Below are 20718 nucleotides of genomic sequence, written 5' to 3'. Positions count from 1 at the left end.
CAAACCTGCCTGGCTGTGTGTGAGACGCCCAGATCTTTGGCTAATATTACATACAATTTCTCTCTTGTGCATGTGGTTGCCAGCATAAAGCATCTCATAAAGCTGCTATGCGGTAACCTCAGTTCTGCCTTCAGCCCATGTGGAATAACAGAGAGGCAGAGCTGGGAAAATAAAATATAATAAACCCCTTCCGGACTGCTCTCTCCCTTTCTCACCTCAGCCCTCGGTTGGAAAGGGTGAACTGATGCAGAGACAACGTGGTGGTCTCTTGTGCCCTCTGGAGACGCCTAGTGTGTAATACAGGCCACAGAAAACGTCAGACAAAATATTGGGCTTTTCACAAGGTTTCTTTTAGCCAGCCCCCCCTATAAGGAAGGTTTGTAGGACAGGAGCTGGCCATGGCTGTTGTGTCTCCGTGGACCAGCCAGATCCTGCCTCTGTTCTGACAGCAACTGTTAGCAGAAAAGTTTTATCCTGGGAACAAGGTGGCATGAGGAATGAATGTATACTAAGATTTCAATGAAAATATCTCATCCCCACCTTTTATCTGCCCTTTGTCTTAGACCCTCATCTCTTGCCCCCTTCTTTGACCATTTTTAGTGTTAGCGTGACTGCATGTAGATCTTGCAGTTTCTGATGTGAAACTCATTTCCTCCTTCCCCAGGCTGTTTTCATCCTTGTTTATGCAGCCATGCTGCCTAGAAAGCTGTTCCAACTGGGATTTCTGGTGAATAGCTTGCAAATAACTGTACTTAGTTGTGAGAAACTGATAAAGGTTTCAGCATTTGGCCTTGGCCTCTAGAAAAGCCCGAGCAGGGTGTGCAGGTACAATATACATTCACAGAGTTAAGAAAGCAAGGAGAAAATGACATGCTTGTGATTTATTCTCATCCCAAAATCTTCTAAAGTCACACCTGCCTTGGCCAGCCAAGCAATCTGAGCTTTTGAGGCAGAGAGTTGTGAAGACAGGTTGTCTCGTTCTGTTCCTTAAAGTGCAGTTTTATGGGATTCTTGGATCCCTCCTGTTGGCTTCCGGATGGTTTGTGGCCACAAATCCTCCGTCCTTAGAGCATGTTTCAGTCCTACCATTATTTTAAGGTCTGTATATTTTACCTCCAAGTCATTCTCTGAGGATTTTGCTGTGCTGTCACTCCTGCAGAGGCCTCCAGCTGTACTTGTGCCCCTCTTCCCAGCCTTCCCTGCCATGTTAAGAGCAGCTCAATAGTCTACACACCAATTTGAGTGGACCCAGAACAGTCTTCCCCCCCGATGAACTGGAGACTGGCAGCAGCTGGAAATGGAGTGCCTGTGGGCTGATGGGAGTCCTAGCAGTTCTGTGAAGCATCACTAGTGCCTAGCTGGTGTATTCTGATCATCTGACGGCAATTTGAGAAGTCTGGTTGGGCTCGCAATGAAGCACTGTGGCCAGGAGTACAGCGTGGGTGCAAACCTGGCTGTTGTTGTCCTCTTCCATGCACCACACCCATGGTAGGGATAAGCTGCAAGGCAGCAAATTCGAACTCGTACCTTCTGGAAATTCTTCCTGGAATTTCTTTCCCCAGTGATACTAATTTGGCTCTTTTCTCCTTTCTTTAGAATCACTGAAACTGCTCACAAATACAGATCTAAATGATGTGCCCAAAGAGAGGAACTGGGAAACCTCTTTGATGTTGAAAGCTGTATTTTATTTATACGCTTCGGATAAGCCCAGAGGCTGTCTGGGCAGCCAGGAAGTTCCAGAAAGGAATTTCCCCCCATCAAACTAGCAACCACAATATTTTCTCCCTTCCTCTGCAGAGACTATGTGCTCATTTCCTAGCACTTTTGCTAATGAAGTTTCCTGCTTTTGCAGGAACCTAGGCCCTTTCTCTCTGATGCTGCCCTTCTAAGTACTGTAGTTTGAGGTTTCTTGTCCTTGACCTAAAGACCTCAAGTCTGAGGCAGCTGATGAGTTGGTTGACCCCCTCTGTGGGGGTAGGATGTATAGAATGGATATGTCTTTCGTATCTGGACTGACTGCTCCTTGCTAGCTACATGGCAGGTTTCAGAACCAGTGTGATCCCAGCTGAGGACTGTTATCATAAAGGCAGTTGAAAAGGAAGAGATGCAACTGAGTTCCAGTGACTAGAAGTATTTGAAAGAAAGAAGACCAGAGATCCTTTAGCCAGATGAGATGATTCTTCTTTTCCAGGCGTTAGAGGGAAGAAACTATCTAAAGCAGAAATCATCACTTCTCTTTGCTTGTGTTTCTGAGGAGCCGGGCTGCCCTGCTACGCTGGAGCTTGTGGCTGGCCAGGCTAAGCTGCTGGCCCTTTCAGTACTGTCCAAGCAGCCCATTACTAAGCCCCTTTCAGGCCCATTTGCAGAGGTATGAACATCTGCAGTACCAGCTAGAGAAGCAGCTGTGGTAATCCTGCTCTCCCTGGTTCACAGTGTATTAGCCACATGCTAACTTTCCGATTGGCCATAGCAATTTGCAGGAAGAGAAGGAGTGGCAAGGGAGTTATAACAGAAATGGGGCTACCCAGCAGTGCTGTTAAGAGGATCATCTCTTTTCCTTACTGCTGTCACATGGCCTATGCTGGCATGGTCATTGTTTCTCTATCAAGTAGATACTTATTTCTGAATACTTTTCTCTTCAACTTCTCTTCTGCTTCTTTTCTTCTTTTCATGCCAGTCAAAAACTGCATCTTCAAGAACATGAATCCTGGGTAGGCCATTGCTCAGATGTGCTGGAAGAGACGTATCTATAAAAGAGACAGCTGTCAGTCTCAGCCATCCCTGACCAGCTCTTCCTGATACTCCCTGAACGTCCAAAGTGTTTGCATAACAACAGCTGGCTCAGCTTTGGGATAGTTTGTAGCTGTTAACTTAATGGTGGCCAGTTCCCACCTTTGGGCACCTGTAGCCTTAGTGAAGGGCTCCTTTCTGACTACACATGAGATATTTCCCAGCTGCCTGCCCCAGATTCCTGGCATAAAGACCACATGGCCAGAGCCCACAGAGCACCTGCATGCACTACAACCTCACCCTTGCAGCTGGGTCACAAGGGTGTTCATGGTTTGTATGGTGGGGACTTGTCTCAGGTTGGCCTGTGTCAGGGCAGATATCACACAGAGGCAAAGTCAGAGATGATCCTTTCTGGACGAGCCTACTGGCTCAGCAAGTCACACACTGGGAGGAGAAATGTCCTGTGGTACCTGCCATGAATTATTGGTGGCTGGCTCAGGGAGAGAGCTTGGCACCCTTTGCCATGGTAAACGCTGTAGCTGCCTTTCTTGTCAGTTGTACTGTTTTGGGAACAATTCTCATTATTTTGGGGGACTCTCCCTCTCCCCTGCTTTTTACCTACACACCCTGCACTGTGGCTGAGGCAGCTGGTGGACAGCCTTGCTGTGTGGCACCATTCAAAATGTGCCTGGCTTTGGGCCCACGTCTCCTTCCAAGCAAGCTCTAGGCTCAGCTTTCATCCTGCTTCTGCCTTGCTTGCTTTTAGCATTCCCCTCGGCAGACAGATGCTTTTTCCATGCCTGGCACTGGCTACAGCTCCAGTGCCTGTCTCAGACATCACCCAGTTAGGGTCATGAGTAAGAAGGGATGGGATGGTTTTTTTCCAGTTCATCTCCCTTGGTGTAATGAGGGGAGATCCCCAATAGATGGCACTTGAACCTCTTCCCTGGCTGATATTTTTGCCTTTAACATCAGGATGTTCAGCCTAGGGTCTGGACAGACGCAGTGTGATCCTGCTATGGCACAGTGTGAGGAAAAGGGGAGCCTAAGAGTTTTTGGTGTGCAAGGTGGGCCGAGCAAATCCCCAGGTGACTTCAAAGGGTGAAAGCAGCATCTCTTTCCTTATAAGAGGGCTTGGTCAGGCCTGCCTAATGGGGCCTTGTGCACCCACACACATTCCTGTTCTTGCATCTTGCAGTGTCAGTGGAACACCCAGGGCAGGATAAGCTGCAGAAGTGTCCTCCAGGCACGGTGGGAAACACAGCTCAGACAGAATCTGTGCATTAAACTAATCCTCACTGCATTGATTTTACCCCTCCTGCTTGTCTCCCACATTGTACTGTTTGGCCAGGAATCCCACAGAAGAATTTCTCCAAGGGAAAATAAGATGTAGCATGCCAGGAACTTAGGCATGAATCTCTTCCCCATGGCAGCAGCAGGCAGTAACATGCAGGTATTGGGGAAGAGAACCAGGATCCTGGCTCAGCTCACAGCCCCCTGCCCTTTCCCTGTCACCACTATACCAGGTGTTCTTGCACTGACAGCTTGCCACTTGTCTCCCTCCTGCTCCTGGTCTGGCCATGAGGAATTTAAAGAGATCCTCCAGCAAAGCTGGAGAAGGTGTGTGGGCTTACAATAGCTGTTATGTGTTGCATTTTTCATGCTTTTATCAGGTGGCCAGAAGAAACTCAGCCTCTTTGGCTACGTTTGAGATTTGGATTTTGTTTGAACCCAGTAGGCAGATCAAAACCCTAGGGGTAAGAAACCCACAGGAGCCAAAGGCAAAGCAAGGCGATCACATGAGATGATTGTGAAGAGAAACCACTGAATTTTGCATTACTCCAGCAGTGTGATCTAGTAACAGGATAGATTACCGCCTGAGAGCATACGGCTAGGGGCCAGGAGATACCACTTCTATTCTTGAGTCTTCCACAGCTTTTCTCAGTCACTTTCAGAAAGTCAAGTAGCCTTCCACTGTCTTAGCTTTCTTCTTTGGGAATACTACTATTACTTTACCCCTGGGAAACATTTTGCTTGGATGAAATGACTTGGTAGTATTCTGCAGCGTGTATATATGTGGAGGAGCAATGCCTCCAGATCTTTCAGAAAACTTTCTTTCCAGTACACAATGCAGCAGTATGACTTGTCATCTATTGGGAACTCATCTAGCTTGACAAGCCGGGATCACATAAGACAAGAGCTGGTGCAGTAGGCTGCAACTCTGCTCTCTGCAAGGGCTTCTTTTTCTCTGGGAGTCCACTCAATTGTTTGTCACTGGTTGCAGCAGTGTGTCACTGTGCCTTGTGAGATGCTGGATCCTATGGATCAGTGGAGAGCTTGTGATCTGTCAGTCAGTCGCTCCAGGCATAATAGTAGTGGAGAAAGAGAGAGGCCGTGGTACTTTACCAGTGTGAGATACAAGGTTAGCTGGGGAGGGACTTGAGAGCGTGAGCTTCTTCTGAGCCTGCTGAAGCATGGAGATGCTCACGGCTATGCAGTCTGAGAAAACACTGGGACCAGGTGTGTGTAACTTGACCCCAAAGAGACCTAGGTGTTCCTGAAGTTGATATTCCTGGCTATTTTGGCTATATTAAATACAAAGGAGGAAATAAACAGCTGCTCTGCAGGTATCTGTTGAAACACAGAGGCAAAGGTTACAGAAGCAGAGTTATTACAAGGAATTACAATATTAGTTTCTCTCACATTGCAAGTGCCACGACAAAACCTCATCGGCACTTGCTTTTGTTGCTTTTCATTAGCAGCACTGGCCCTACAGCAGGTTAGGCAGCCTGCACCCATCACTGGGTGGTGGTCACCATTGCTGTTTTGTGCCCTCATGGGGCAGTGTGAGTTCAGGTAGAGGCTGTGAGGTGTTGCAGGTGGGTGGCAGGTTCTCTTTAAGTGACATTCACTAGGGTAAGAAAATAGTAAGAGATTCTTAGTTGTTGGGCTTTGGGATTATTGGTTAGGGATCAGGAGTAATTCTTACTAAACATTAGATATATTATTGCATATCTGTATGTAGGATTTCAGCTTTCATCTGGCATTTTACTCCCTCCTGTTGGAGGCAGGATGCTAGACTAGTGATCTGCTCATATGCACTAGTCCCTGTTTTTCTTTATTAATGCAATAAGGAAACCAGAAGTATCTATAACAATGTATGCTAGCTTAGAGTAACATAATTGGATGGTGATTTTAATTTGGTGTGAACTGGAGGAAAAATAGGTGAAAATAAGTCCACAGTGTGAATGCAGAACTTGCAGAACAAGTACAGTTTAATAGATGTGGTAGTTTCCTACTGCAGGCATCTTCTAAGAAGGCACTATCTGAAAAGCAGAAATGTTTCCTGGCTCAGAATCTGTTCCTGTTTTACTCCTTCAAGAAAAAACACTTTGCTAACTGGAGCTGAACCAAGACCCTTTCCCCTCCAGCGAAGATGTTCTCTTTTTTTTTTTCACAGTCAGCATTTTATGAGTGCTCTTTCCTTATCTCGTTACAGGCATGCTAGCTGAGAATGAGGAAATGATACGTTAACCAGCCTGTGGTCCTCTGGAATTTGTACACAAGTGGAGACCTCTGCAATGCTTCCAAACGTGTCCCAGGAGGAAAGTTGGGACAAAAGGCTCTGCTGGCCCCAAGGGACTGGTAATGGGCAAAAGGGACCTTTCAACCAGACACGTGGAGTTTTAACATTGACAGAGAGTTGGCAGTGGGTGAAAGCCCTTTGTTATTAGTGCTGGCAAACCTGTTGGAGGCTTCCTGCGGGTTCAGGGTGGCTGGTAGCCTATCAGTCAATCCCGGATAAGTTTCCTGACTGCTTTGCCAGGGAGGTGCTGGAGGACAGGCCATGGAAATGGAGCACCTTACTGCTGCCTGAAGGCAGCTGGCTACACAGGAGCTGGTGCCATCCTGGCCCTACACTTGCATTTGCTGTGAGAAAACGTGGTGATGAGTTTCTCTGTGGCTGCAGGCCCTTTGGGAGCTCCCTGGGTGGCTCAAGGGACTGCACGCTTGAGCAACGAAGCTGGTGAAGGGGCTGGAGAACAAGTCTTATGAGGAATGGCTGAAAGAGCTGGGGTTGTTTAGCCTGGAGAAGAGGAGGTTGAGGGGAGATCTGATTGCTCTCTATAACTACCTGAAAGGAGGTTGTGGAGAGGAGGGAGCTGGCCTCTTCTCCCAAGTGACAGGGGACAGGACAAGAGGAGATGGTCTCAAGCTCTGCCAGGGGAGGTTTAGGTTGAACATTAGGAAAAATTTTTCAGGGAAAGGGTCATTGGGCACTGGAACAGGCTGCCCAGGGAGGTGGTTGAGTCACCATCCCTGGAAGTGTTTAAGGGATGGGTGGATGAGGCGCTGAGGGGCATGGTTTAGTGTTTGATAGGAATGGTTGGACTCGATGATCTGGTGGGTCTTTTCCAACCTGGTGATTCTATGATTCTAAGGGACTCGAGACAGGATACAGGAGTGCTCTGACTCAGGGGACAGGATAGATGGGTCACAGCATCCCGCTGCTCTGCTGGGTGTGAGCCAGCTGCACGCCAGCATGTGGCACAGCACAAGCACTTGCCATAGAATCATAGAATTGCCAGGTTGGAAAAGACCTTTGAGATAATCAAGTCCAACCATACCTGTTCACTGCTAAACCATATCCCTGAGCACTTCATCTGCCTGTCTTTTAGATACCTCCAGGGTTGGTGACTCCACCACATCCCTGGGCAGCCTGTGCCAGAGCTTGATAACCCTTTTGGCAAAGAAATTTTCCCTGATGTCTAATCTGAACCTCCCCGGCTGCAACCTGAGGCCCTTCCCTCTCATCCTGTCACCTGGGAGAAGAGACCAACACCCGCCCCTCTACAACGTCCTTTCAGGTAGTTGTCGATAAGGTCTCCCTTCAGCCTCCTCTTGTCTAGGCTGAACAACCCCAGTTCCCTCAGCCGCTCCTCGCAAGACTTGTTCTCCAGCCCCTCCGCCAGCTTTGTTGCTTTTGTCTGGACTCGCCGCGGCACCTCGACGTCCTTCTTGTGGCGAGGGGCCCAGAGCCGAAGGCAGCACTCGAGGTGCGGTCTCCGCAGTGCCGAGTCCAGGGGGCAGCACCCCCTCCCCGGCCCCGACACAGGCCGAGCCGCCGCCGGCCCCCTCGGCCCCTGGGGCGCAGGGCCGGGTGCCCTCGGGGCGAGCGGCCCCCCGGTGCCAGGTGCGGCCCCGGTCCCTTTAAGCGGGGTCCCCGCCCCCCGGCGCCGCCGCCGCCGAGCTCCCCGCGGCGGGTGCCCGGTGCCCGCGGGGGGAGCCCCGCGTCCCCAGCCCCGCATCCCCCGCGCCGGGCGCCTCCCTCCCTCCTTCCCCGAGCGGGGCGGGGGGAGGTGGAAAGCGGAGGAAGTTTTGCGTTTGTTTATTTTTTTTTTTTTTTTTTTTTAGCCTCTGGGAGGAGATTCCCCGTCCTTCCCCCCGCGGAGGAGGGAGCGTGGCGGCTGGCAGGGGGTGTCCGCGCGTCCCCCCGCGGGTACCTGGGGGGCTCGGCAGATGCTGATGCGCCCGTGCGTGCGCGCTTAACCCCTTCTTCGGCTCCTCGGCTTTGTACCATGCTGAAGGTCCTCACCAAAAAGCTCAGGAACCAGAGTTTGAATGAGATTCAGCCTTTCCAGCTCAAGGTAAGGGCGGCCGGTTTGGTCTCGGTTGTTTTCTCTTTTGCACCTTCCAGGTAACTGATAACGGGGACCCGGGGAGCTGGTGGCTCGCGGCGTTCCTGATGCTGGGCCGGCTTCTTCTCGGTCAGCGTGCTCGGCAGGGACTGGCCTAGGCTGTTGCCAAAGCCCCGATCCTTCGCTCTCAGAGTTACCCCGCACAATTCCGTAGGTAATACAGGAAGGTGGATAAAGGGATACCTGTCTGTCTCTACTCTAGAAGCATTTCATTCAACGAGTTTAGCAACGTAGAATCATCGGATGGTTTGGGTTGGAAGGATCATCCAGTTCCAACCGCACACGTCCCACCCTATCGGGCCACCCAACGGAATTTGCCTGTCTAGTTACCTTTGTAAGCTCTAGTTACCTTTGTGAGCGTGGAGGCTGTACTGTCCCAGCCCTCATCAGGCGAGAATCTCCCTGCGATAGGTGCTGTGCAAGCATGATTTGCCTAAAGTGCCTTTCAGCTTGTTATTTACATTTCTCCCGTTTGGTCCTGAAGGCTGGAATCCGAGCTGAAGTTTGCAGCCGGGCTCCCTATGTTTACCCGTGGCTTTCTGAACTCTGCCTTACATCCTATCTTAGGAAAAATCAGGGTTGCGGATTCAGGATAAGGAATATCTAAACCCTTCCTGCCAAATGCGAGGAGTAATTTTTCGAGCCATATGCAATGGGATAAAAATGGAGTCCTGATGAGTTACTTGCAAAAACTTATTTGGCGACACTGTTGCGAACCAAGGGATACTCCCCAAAATCAGCAGAGTTACCCTGGACTGGGGTCAGCACTGTGGGAAGAGTAGCGCCTGGCCCCAAATCAGAGAAGGGATCTGGGAAAAGTAGCAGCCCTTGTTGCCCGAGTTGGGGGCTGGGGATCCGTATACCAGACTCTTGCGGAGTCTTTTGTATGTGTTGTTACACAGAGGCGGATTGCCGTGTGGCTGCGCTTATGCGCAGGCACTGGACAGGCTGATGGCAACTTTGTGAGAAACAGTGCTGATGTTTCCTCAAAGCTTGTTGCGTCCGTGCACTTCTTCCTGCGGGGATTGCATATTCTGTGGTTCTTAGGGGAGGCAGGATTAGATTTTGTTTTTGGAAACAAAATAAGGTCAATGCTTTAAGTTGTGCTGAATGGATTCAGTGCAGGATATCTCTGCAGAGGCAGCGGGGGATTTCTTTTGAACACTGTTTTTAGGCTTTGTGGCTGTGATTGCCTCCTTTAGCTTTATTGTTTGTTTGAACCTCAGGTTGTGATACAGTAAGAATCTTTGGAAAGACCTCTCAGTGGTAAATACAGCCTTCAGGATGCTTGGAGGCTTGCAGGAAAACCCACAGGACTGGGTATCTGCAGCCATTTTGTTCATATTAGTGCCAAGGTTTTGTGCTGCAAACAGGTGGTCTGCGTTTTTGCAGGCTCAGTAGAGAGGAGAGACTTAAGCTTGCACTTTTTTTGCAAGGCTCACGCATAGATCATCAGAGGTATCGTTGCAGCCTGCCACGGGGAAGGGTACAATGACTGGTATACATGTGTATGGGCTGAAAGCCAGACTTCCAAACTCTGGGTTTATATGTATTTTGTATGCCTTTGGGGACCATGTGCAGCTGCTTGGTCTTGGTTGAGCCTTGTCCCAGCATACTAATCACTTAACAGAGCGAGCAGTGCTCTGTCTTAGGAGTTGGGCCAGACCTTATTGCAGGTGCAGGTGTGGATAGGTGTCACATGCAGGGAGTGCTGTTGGAGCTTCTTGTGGCTGCAATGTGCATGGACTCTGTGATGAGGACAAGTATCCTGTACCATCTCCCTCTTCTTCCCTCAGATGACGTGTGGCTGCAAGGCACAGACCAGACTTCTGCATTCTCAGCTTCCTCGCATGGGTGTGTGCCTATGCAGGTCTGTACGTATTCTGGCACGTGTGGTACATGAGTACTTGAAAAGTCCAGTCTGCTGTCACTGAAACCTAGTGAAAAGTTGGTTAGCTGTGAACATAAAATCACGTCTGTAGTACTATAGGTGGAGAATAAGCAACGATATGTTTAGTATAAAACCGGTCTGTGCCCCATCCAAACCAAGAGCTTGCTCTTCTTCATTGCCCAGTTGCGTTTGCGCTTTATGACTGTTGTTGGAAGTTCCCAAGCTCAAGGGAAAGCAAGTTGCTATTGTGTTTCTAGCTTGGAACAGTACTGCCATTAGGCAAAGTCCTTGGAGACTATCCTTGGGTAAATTGTCAACTCATTTTTGTAAGCTTGTGAGATTTGACCAACCTCGAGTTGGCATCCAAGCTTTGGGAATCTTTTCAGGATGACATTTCTGCCCACTATGAAGATCTCAGTTTGGTACTGTGTGACCCCTGTTGGTTTAGTGTGGCTGTGATAGGTCTTCCTAGCCTTCCCCGACCTGGAGGAGCTGCCATTGCCTCCTGTAAGTGAATCCAGGAAATAAGTAAGCTTGGGTACTGATGCAATAAACTTCTCTTTTTTCCCCCCACTAAAATTGGTCTTTAGGCAGTTCAAAACTAAGGCTGCTCAGAGGGCTTTGGCTCAAGAGGTCTGTTGGCTCGTGCTAATGTTGCTGAGGGAGTTTAGTGTCCCTTTATTGCCCTTGCACCAGAAGTCACCATAACGGGAAGAGAGGGACTGACTGACTGACACTTTAGCTGCTCTGTTGGGTTAGTATGCACTGCCAGCAGTTTCCAGTAAAGGGCATCTAGGCTGTGGAGCATGGTAGCCCTGGAAGGCTGGTCCTGCTGACCTTGCTGTCTTCTCACTGGATGCTTGTGCCCTTGTAGCAAGGGTGGCTCAGTGGCAACGTGTCAGTTCCCAAGCTGTTGTAGTTCATAGTCCAGCCCATTGGCTTAGAGTCTGTCAGCTGCTGCAGCTAAATCCAAAAAAGAAATGAAGCCTTGTGCCTCAGCCTGTTGTTCCACCTCTTGCTTCAGTGGTCTGGTGTGATTTGCTAGCGATTAGGCCAGATTAAGAAACCTCCAGTTTTTGGCTGGCTGTTAGAATTCGGAAGCCAAAAGCAGATCTTAGTTTACAGGTTAGGGCTCATCTTTGGTAACAGCTGGCAGCTGGGGTTGTTTCAGAGAAGACTTTGTGGGACGGAAGAGTTGAGAACAGGGGATTGTCCCGTACTGTAGTGATATGCTTCAGATAAGGAAAGTGAGACAGGCCTGTGATTCAGGGCCTGATATTATTTTTTTTTTTTTATGTTGGCTGTCCAGTATTAGTCTAGTACAGTTTTTTTATTGTTTTTCTTGCATAGTTTTGGACTAGTAGCCCTGAGACGTCCTTCCTGAAGTGTAAGCCAAAGAGTTGAAGGAGCTTTTAAAATGCATATCCTGGGGTTGCGTGTGGTTTTATGTGATGGAGTACTGATACTGAGCCCTTAAAAGTGCTCTCCAACTGACTTGGTGAGCTCTCTAGAAATGAAATGTCTTGTTCATCCCCACGGCTTGGGGTAGAAGTTTCTCTCACTAATGCATTTCTTCCAAATCCCTCTTCAACTCTTGTGCCCTTGTGTATTTGTGTAGTGGCTAAAGTATAGGTGTCTATTTTCTAAGCTTTGCTTGCAAACAAGGTCCTTGGGGCAGGGAGCATCTGGTTGGAACAAGTTTGTTCAATGCCAGTCAAACTAAGTCCTTAATTAGTGGCTGTAGGTGTTATCAGAATGAAACAGTTGGATTGTGGTGTGTTAAAAAATTAACTGGCTGGAACATGCAGCTGAGGAAAACCAAGCACTTTAAGGGTGGCAATTCTACTGCAACTTTGCTGTAAACACAAACAGCTTTGGAGGAAATGCAATGGATGTTCTAATCCACAGAAGTTGTTAAATTATTTATGTACTTGGCATGTTCCTTTTCTCCTGGGCAGACGTAATTAAGACATGTTTGTCATTTCCTTAATGTCAAACAACAGAATTAAGTCATATGTGAGTCCATTCAGTTGCTGAACTGCATTTGTCTGCTGTGTAATTTTAGCCTTGTTCTTGCTTACAAGGGAACTGTTGGCTAGACACTAACAAAGACCCCATGTCAGCTTACTTCACATACCCTTGCAGCTTCTATGTGTGCATACACAGTGCTGGGGACCAGCAAGTCATGTCAGTTATTTTGTGCTGGCATCCAGAGTCAGCAAGAGACTCCAGTCTGGCTGGCCAGCCCTGACAAGTGACCGGGCATCATCCTGATCTTTCCTATATAAAGGAGGTTCAGATGGCTGTGCAAAGAGAACCTCAGGCTTGCAGGCAGTGACTTATGAATCATTGTCCCAGTGGTAGCTGGTTATTCAGCAGAGCCAGGAGTATGTTATTTAAACTTTTTCTCTTCATACCAAAAAAAGAGGGAAGTAGCATCATTATTCTTGATGCACAGTGGGTATGCTTTCAAAGATCTGTGTAAGGGCTCATGCTTTGTATGAATGAGGACAGATTAATTTCCTTCTTTCTTTGGGCTGACTGCTAGTCACGTGCTCAGCGAGCCACTGGTATTTGGGCTGGCCAAAGACAGTGTGGCACAGTGAAAGTTTAGTTGCATCTGTCTCCTGTGGTATATGAATGTTTCCTTTCCTTCATGGATTTTTCAGCATATCCCACCAAACAGGTTCATTCCTCCCATTAACTCTTGGTAAATGCCTCTGGTTTTAATCTCCCTCAGGAGAGGGACAAGTACTTGCATAGATGCAAGTGTGCAAGAACAGTTTTGGCTATTGGGGTATTTATGAATATGCTTGAAGTTAGGCTTGTGATAATTTAGGCTAAAATTATGTTATTGGGTTAGAGAGGCTGTCATAGATGCTTAGCCACCGCGAAGAATAGAACAGGCAATCCCAGCCATTCAGAAACCTTACGTTTTTTGAGACTTCTGCCTGAGGCATTGTAAAATAATTTCACAGTTCTTTCTTCTTGGCTTCTAAGGTCTGAATCTTCAAGGGTTGTCATCTTCCCTGTACAGATGTCCAGCATCGATAATCTCCTGTTAAGTCTTAATTCCAGAGAGTGGGACCTTAGACAAATTGCAGATATTGCAAATACAGCCTGATGGGTTCACTGATACTGGGGTAGTTCAGTAAGACATCCTTTCAGCTGGCCTTGTTCATGACTGATATGAAAATATGGACTAGATTAAAAAAAAAAACAAAAACCACCACAAAATCCACCCCTGTGTCAAAGAAATCTCATTACTTTTCCTTGTACTTCCCAACTCTTGATTTTTAGTTGAATAAAAAATTGAATTATGAAAATGTAGTACTACGTTTAACTTTTACATTTCAGTAGAAACATATTAATCCATTTTGCTTTGCTGGACAGTGCAGTTCTACTTCATGTCCTGCTGTCATGTGCTGTCTTACAGTTCCTGAATTTATGTTGTACTGTTTAGGTTGCTAAAACTTTTCCTGAGAGGGAATATAGCTTATATTTGAAATGAAAATAGAAAGTGGACCCAGGTCATAATTAATTTTAATTATGGCTCTCGCAAAACGGTAAGTTCACATTTTTTTAGAGTAAAAAGCAAGGCTTGCATCCACTTACAACATCTCTATGGAGTGGTGGGTGAGCTGGGCACCACGTGGCTGTAGCATGTCAGTCTGGCCAGCCTCTCTGGCTATTGCTGGAGCATGCCTGGAGTCACAGAAGTGTTGCTGGGATGCCTCAGTATGGGAACCAAAGGCTGTGTTCTATTTTCAGTGGGAAATACACCCCTACCCACAGTGTAGATAGCGCTGATCCCTCCTACCCACACACATTTGTCGGTAGCCCCTGTTCTGTTCAGTTGGATTCGCGTTGCTCAGTGACCCAACTCTTCATAGCAACCAACATCACAGGTATGTGTGCGCTCAGGGCTCTTTTCTGCTGCAGTAACTGTTGTACCCGGCTGTGGGCAGAGCCTGTTTGTCCTCTCATCACTGTTGACCGGCAGAGTCAGCCAGCTAAGCTGTTTTTGAATAGGCACCAGCACCACCCACAACCATTCAGCATGAACACCGAGGCAAGGATTTAGAGAAAAGCCAATTAGTTGTGACCTTTATCTACACAGACAGCATTCCCTGTGCAGTATGAACTCTGCTGTGACCCAGGCCTAAAAGTCAATGTAAAGGACATATAGGTGAATGTGACTTATGCAGGGCTGTCTCCATGCCAGTCTGGGTGCGGACCTACTCAAGCTTACAGGTGAAGCACAGTTCAAAGAAGTCTGCTTTGTTCTGGACTGGCTTGGACACTGCTTGGGGGTGTGCAGTTCAGCATGCCTCTGGGCATTTCTCCTGCTCTTGCTATGTTCTTGCTTTTCAGACCCATTATAACCTCCTCCCTGCCGTGGGCTGGTTTGTCTGGATGTTGATCTGGCCTCCGTGTTTATCTCACTGCATACAGCAGACTGAATTGTTCAGTTGTAGGACAGGCATTCTGAAGCTGGGACATCTCGGGAGCTGCCTCAGGCAGAGGGAACTGATCTTCCATGGTCAGCAGTCTCCCTTCTTCATCTGTAATTACTACAGTACAGCAAGTGCTTGGCCAGGTGAACTTCTACTGTTCTTTCTTTGAGACTGCCCTAGGTTGGACTCGATGATCCGGTGGGTTTCTTCCAACCTGGTTATTGTATGATTCTATGATTCTAGGAGCATGGGAATTCTACAGTAGAGTACCCTTGTGTGGGTACATAATGTGAAGAGCTCACATGGTTGCCTTTCTAGTCCAGTCTTAGAATCATAGAATCACTTAGGTTGCAAAAGACCTTTAAGATCATCACGTCCAACCCTTAACCTAACACAGACAAGTCCACCACTAAACCATTTACCTAAGCACCACGTCTACACATCTTTTAAATACCTTCAGGGATGGTGACTTGACCGCTTCCCTGGGCAGGCTGTTCCAATGCTTGGCAACCCTTTTGGTGAAGAATTTTTTCCTAATATCCAACGTAAACCTCACCTAGTGCAACTTGAGGCCATTTTCTCTTGTCCTATTGCTTGTTAATTGATAGGAGAGGCCAACACCTACCTCACTTTCAGGTAGGTGTAGAGAGCAATAAAGTCTCCCCTCAGCTGCCTTCTCTTCAGGCCAAACAACCCCAGCTTCCTCAGCCACTCTCCATAAGACTTATGCTCCAGACCCTTCACCAGCTTTGTTGCCCTTTTTTTTTTGCACATGCTGCAGCACCTCAAGACCTTTCTTGTAGTAAAGGGCCCAAAACTGAACACAGTACCTGAGATGCAGCCTCACCAGTGCTGAGAATAGGGGGACAGTTGCTTCTGTATCTCCTGCTGGCCACACTGTTTCTGATACAAGCCAGGACGCTATTGGCTTTCTTGGCCACCTGTGCACACTGCTGGCTCATATTCAGCCAGCTATCAACCAGCACCCTCAGGTCCTTTTTCACTGGGCTTGTAGTGCTGCATGGGGTTGATGTGCCCCAAGTGCAGGACCTGGCATTTGGCCTTGTTGAACTTCGTTTCTTGGCCTCAGTCCATTGATCTAGAGTCTTCTTCCCTCAAGGAGATCAACGCTCCCACCCAGCATGGTATTGTCTGTAAACTTTCTGAGGGTGAGCTTGATCCCTTCATCCAAATAATTGGTAAAGATATTAAACAGGACTGTCTCCAACACTGAGCCCCGAGGAGCACCACTTGTGACTGGCTGCAATCTTGATTTAACTCCATTCACTACAACTCTTTGAGACCAGCCATCCAACTATTTTTTTTTCTTTTATCCAGTGACAGAGTACACCTGTGCAAGCCAAGTCTTGATAGCTTCATGGAGGATGAGATACTGTGGATGTTTATGGAAACTTCCCAGTGGACTTGGATGTATGAAAATATGTTACTTGGAAAACTGGCACCAAAGCTACCACATAACTACATGAGCAGTAATTTAAATTCTGGTTCTTCCTAGCTGTTCAGTGTTAGCATGGAAGAATGTTATTTTGGGTGTGGTAAGGGCTAAAAGCTCAAAGAAGGTTCCGTGAGTGACTATCAGCTTTGCAAGCAGCTTGTCTGGACCAGTCTTTGTTTCCAGCCTTTCTCCTCCACCAGCACTCTTAACCAGCCAGCCCAACATCCAGGCTCACTGTTGAAATAAACTCCTGCTGCAGAGCCCTTCAGCTTGCTGAGGCCTGAGCTTTAGTGCTGGTAATGGAGATAGATGCCTATGTCCCACTGGCACACACCTTCTGAAGGAGTGTCGAAACCCGTGGAGTTGTCCCTCTGGCTCAGTAGACTGAGGCTATGGATTGCCTTGCTCAAATGATCTGCCCTCGTGTGGGACTGGCATGACTGGGTTGGTTGGTAGTTGTACCGAGCAAACACATCTGGAAAAAAAGCCCTCTACGGACTTTCCTGGGATCACCTTCCAACCCTTATTCCAGAATTTAGATTTATGAAAAGACAGGAGCTGCCTGGATAAAGTACTCTCAAATACCTCAATATTAATTCATGTCAACAATGAGAATAGACTGAGCTAAGTTCCTGACACTTCTAGGGAACAAACCATTGATTGGCCTTGGGTAGCCGATTAATTGGTTTGACTGGACACAAACCTAGTTTTGAGCCACTGATTTCAAGGAGATCATAGAATTCATGTTCCTCATGGCATAAAGATCCTACCCCCTCACACTGAATTTGTTCAGAAATCTCTCTCATCTTGCCCCTTCCTAATGCGATCACATAATTTCTGTGATGCTGGCTATTTTTTAACTGATGTCCTTATTTCTTGTCATCAGAGGCTGTAATCCACCAAGATCTGTATGGACATAAGAGAAGAAGAAAATTTCCTTTGATTGAATGAAGAATTTCCCATCTTGAGGAGAGGTGCCAGACAGGCAGCTAGATCCTTCAGTTTGCTGAGAGTTTGTCTGAATGTAAGCTGGAAAAGTATAAAATAATCCTTCCATATCCAGTCACCTAGTTATTACACGCAAAGCCAAGTGGTTGTTCCAGACAGTTGTCTGTAGCCAAACTGGTTTTGTGTGGAGATGTCTTTTTATATGTTTCTTTATTTCTAGGGGTCGGTTATTTCAAAGAAATAAAAGTTCTTTGGCCAAAGACTAATTAACAAGAGAGAACAGTGGTATTTGGTGTGGAGCACAAGAAGTGACATAGTTTAGAAGCTTAAAAAATCAGCAGTTCCAATTTATATGTTTTTGTTCATAGAAAACCCTTGACTGTGGCTTGGATGGAGCAAGCCATTCTTGGGAAACCTCTCAGGGGTATTTTGCAGAGCACTGCAATATGATGCAAATTTTTCCATCTTTCACCTGAACTAGTAGTTTTGGGTGCTGATTTAGTGTGTGATGCTTGGGCACGGTGACAGTGGCTATCTGTGGTGAGTCGGTCTGCAAGAACACTGTCGAGTTTTATTCTGTGCATCCCCTTGCATCATGACATTGCAAGTAAATGCATGTGCTGTGTGGCCTGCTTCCATGAAATGGAGCTTAAGAGCACCCATCTTGTGACTTCTTTTACTTAAACCTGTCTAATTCCCCCCACCAAATCTATGTAGGGTCTTTGTATCCACAACAACCTGTGGCAAAGTTTCACACCTTAACTACATGTTGCTGAAGGATCACCTATTGTTTGTTTAGAACCTGTGTCTAATTTAATTTCATGCTTTCTGGCTCCTATATCCGAGGAGAGTAAACATTCAAATTCTGTCTTTGATCCACTTCTCTGTAGCCCATCCCTCCATGTGTGGGGTAAAGAGACTACCACTGTGATCAGATTCACCCAACTAGGAACCACTTGGAATCATACCGTGCCTATCAGGAAAGGATCTGGTGCAGTGAGGGCCACTGCAAGTTTTCACATGGTCCTAGCTCTTACTTAAAGATGCCTGACAAGATGGATCAAAGATCTGGTCTTGAAGGATTATCCTATGTTACTGACTTGCTCTATGAAAAAATACAGTAAGTTTGATGTAAATCCATAGCAGTGAAACAGCTCGCATCTGCTTGCACTCAGAAGGGTTAATATGGGTGTTTTTAAAGGAGGAGAAGCCTGAAATGTCTCATGTGCTCCAAATGCGTTTTCCAGCCTGACTGTAGGGCATTGTTCCTTGTGTTTGCAAATCTGGCTAATGTAGTTCTTTATGGCTGAGGTGACTGTCGAGTGAGGTCTCCCAACACGGGCAGCTTCTCCTCAGCTAATGAAGTGTCTCGGGGCAGTGGCATTTGCCCTTTCTGAGACTTTTGTGGAAGGAATAGAAAAACTGTTACCAGATGTGTTGCTTATGTGAGCTGCACTCAGCTGTACTTCCCTGGTAGCGGGGATCTGTGCAATGCTTGGGAGTTGTCTCAAACTGTCAGAGAAGCTGGCCTGTGCAAAGAAACCTCTTCTTATCATAGCAATATAATAACTGTGCTAGGCAAGTGGGGATGGGGTGTGGGTTGCAGGAGTATATTTAAATCCCTGTAGCCTCCTTGGGAATGGTTGGCACTGGTGTGAACAGCATCTCTCATCCTCCCCTCTCTCAGTACATGCATCACAGATGAGATTAGTTTGTAGGTGTCCCTCCAGTTCTAGGAGTGTCTTGTACTTTCTTCCCTTTATGTCTGAGGGGGTTGTTGGCCTGTGATAAACAGTGCTGGTTTTAATCTGCGTTTGGAGCTCAGGTTCAGCAGCAAATGGGCTGTAAATTACAGATGGAGCTAAGTCACTATCTTAATGCAGGGTGGGTGAGGCTCTGTAATGAAGGCCTTTAATCCTTAAGGCTCCTCATCTCTCTGGACTGCTCTTCTTTTTAGCATCAATGCTGCTGAATAACACTGCTCCTGTGAGGTGTGAGCTGGTGGAATGTTAGGGCTCCATGCTGTGAGCTGTCAGAGGAGTTGATCTCCTTTGCACAAATATTTTATAAGGTTGCTGCTTCTTTCTGATGGGTCTTCCCTGACTCTTTACCATTGCTTTTCTTGCTAATTCCTTTCTGAACTATGTATGTAAAATGCTATCTCCCTGCATAGGATGAGAAAGTTAACAGGTTAATGATACTTTTCAAAGAGAATCCTTGAAACTTGGATATGAATTAGCCATAACCTTCTATCGCATCAGCAAAGCCGCAAGTAGACTAATAGAGCTGGCAAGAAACTTATTGTATGGCTCCATCACATGCAGGTGACAGCTGACTGAGGCCAGAGTGTGCTAGGCATTTGTACTGAGCAGAAACTGAGTGATGGAAGGAGAGCAGGAGATATGCTGGAGACTTGATGGGAGTGGCACATCTGGAAACTTTACTTGCAGGCAGAAGAAGAGTTGGAGGAGTGTATGGCTTCTGTCACCATAGTAAGAGCTATAAAGCTTAACCATCCTCTTAAACTAACAACATAGGGATAGTTTTAGAATTTCGTTAAACTTCTTGCTACCAGAAAGGATGATACATTTCACAGCATGGAGCTGCAGCATTCTCCTGGCTCCTGTAGTGCAGAAGTAGTCTTTTTTTCATAAAGCATAGTGGTCTGGAAAGGCAAGGAGGAAACAGGAGGATTAAAGGCTCTACTTCTGTGGTAACACCTTTGCTACCAGACTTCATGCACTGGCTGAGTGAGGGCTGTAGTGACTTTGTTCCATCTGTAATGTCTAACATCATAGCCTGTTAGATTGTGGTCTCTAAACACAACTACAGTTATGTTTGTAAAAAGAGATTCCGGTTCTCATAGTGGCTTTGAGGATGAATAAACTGAATGGAATTCTTGAACATTTGGAGTATTTTGGGTGCTAAGGAACAGAGTCTGGGTGTTTTCTGCCTAAAAGGCTTTTTAAAGCCTCATTTTTAGTTGGTAGCATTGCTTTTGTCCTCTGTCACATTAATTTAACGGCTAGTGGGAGCACTATGTGGATATATGTGGGTGCCTATACCATTGAGTTCTGCTGGCTAGAACTTAGTCTGTTTGCAAGTACTACCTTTTGGAGTTTATCTTGAGTGGAATTTAAAGTGATCATCTTAGTTTTGCCGTTCTAACAATATTTGCCCAGAGCTTTTGAGAACAGACCCATAGTCAATAGGAGTCAATGGGAAAGGCTATTGCTGTGTCTCACCTGATACCTGTACATAAGACCTGATCCCTAGCTGATGTACAACAGTGCATCAGCTGCATTCGCTTCCCTGTGATCAGAGAACATCAGTTGTCTGCTGTTCCTGGTGACTATAGAGTCCATGTGTTCATGCACCATGGGCTGGCTCATTGGTGCTATGGACTGTACTTCCCCAGAACAGTGATGAAGCATCAGGGCTTGATGGTTTGGGTTTTTTTTTTAAATTTTGCGAAAGCCCCTGGTGTTTTTATCTTTAGCCTTCCCTTGCAAAATCATTTCGGCTTAGCCCTGCAAA

At 46.9% G+C, this 20718-nt stretch overlaps 1 protein-coding gene across 3 annotated transcripts in view; it reads left to right on the top strand.

Annotated features, from left to right (window-relative positions):
• The first annotated feature begins 8149 nt into the window (after positions 1–8149).
• LOC138718250 (uncharacterized) overlaps positions 8150–20718 on the top strand; it is a 58798-nt gene continuing 46229 nt past the window's right edge. The window contains exon 1 of one of the 3 annotated variants that reach the window (XM_069852604.1): positions 8150–8378. In XM_069852604.1, the coding sequence (XP_069708705.1) occupies positions 8310–8378 (69 nt within the window). In that variant the 5' untranslated portion in view covers positions 8150–8309. The remainder of the gene's footprint in view (positions 8379–20718) is intronic. The other 2 variants (XM_069852602.1, XM_069852603.1) reach the window with 2 other exon arrangements.

Source organism: Phaenicophaeus curvirostris, chromosome 2, assembly GCF_032191515.1.
Source record: "Phaenicophaeus curvirostris isolate KB17595 chromosome 2, BPBGC_Pcur_1.0, whole genome shotgun sequence".
Taxonomy (NCBI): Eukaryota; Metazoa; Chordata; class Aves; order Cuculiformes; family Cuculidae; genus Phaenicophaeus; species Phaenicophaeus curvirostris.
This window is presented reverse-complemented; position numbering and strand designations above follow the sequence as displayed.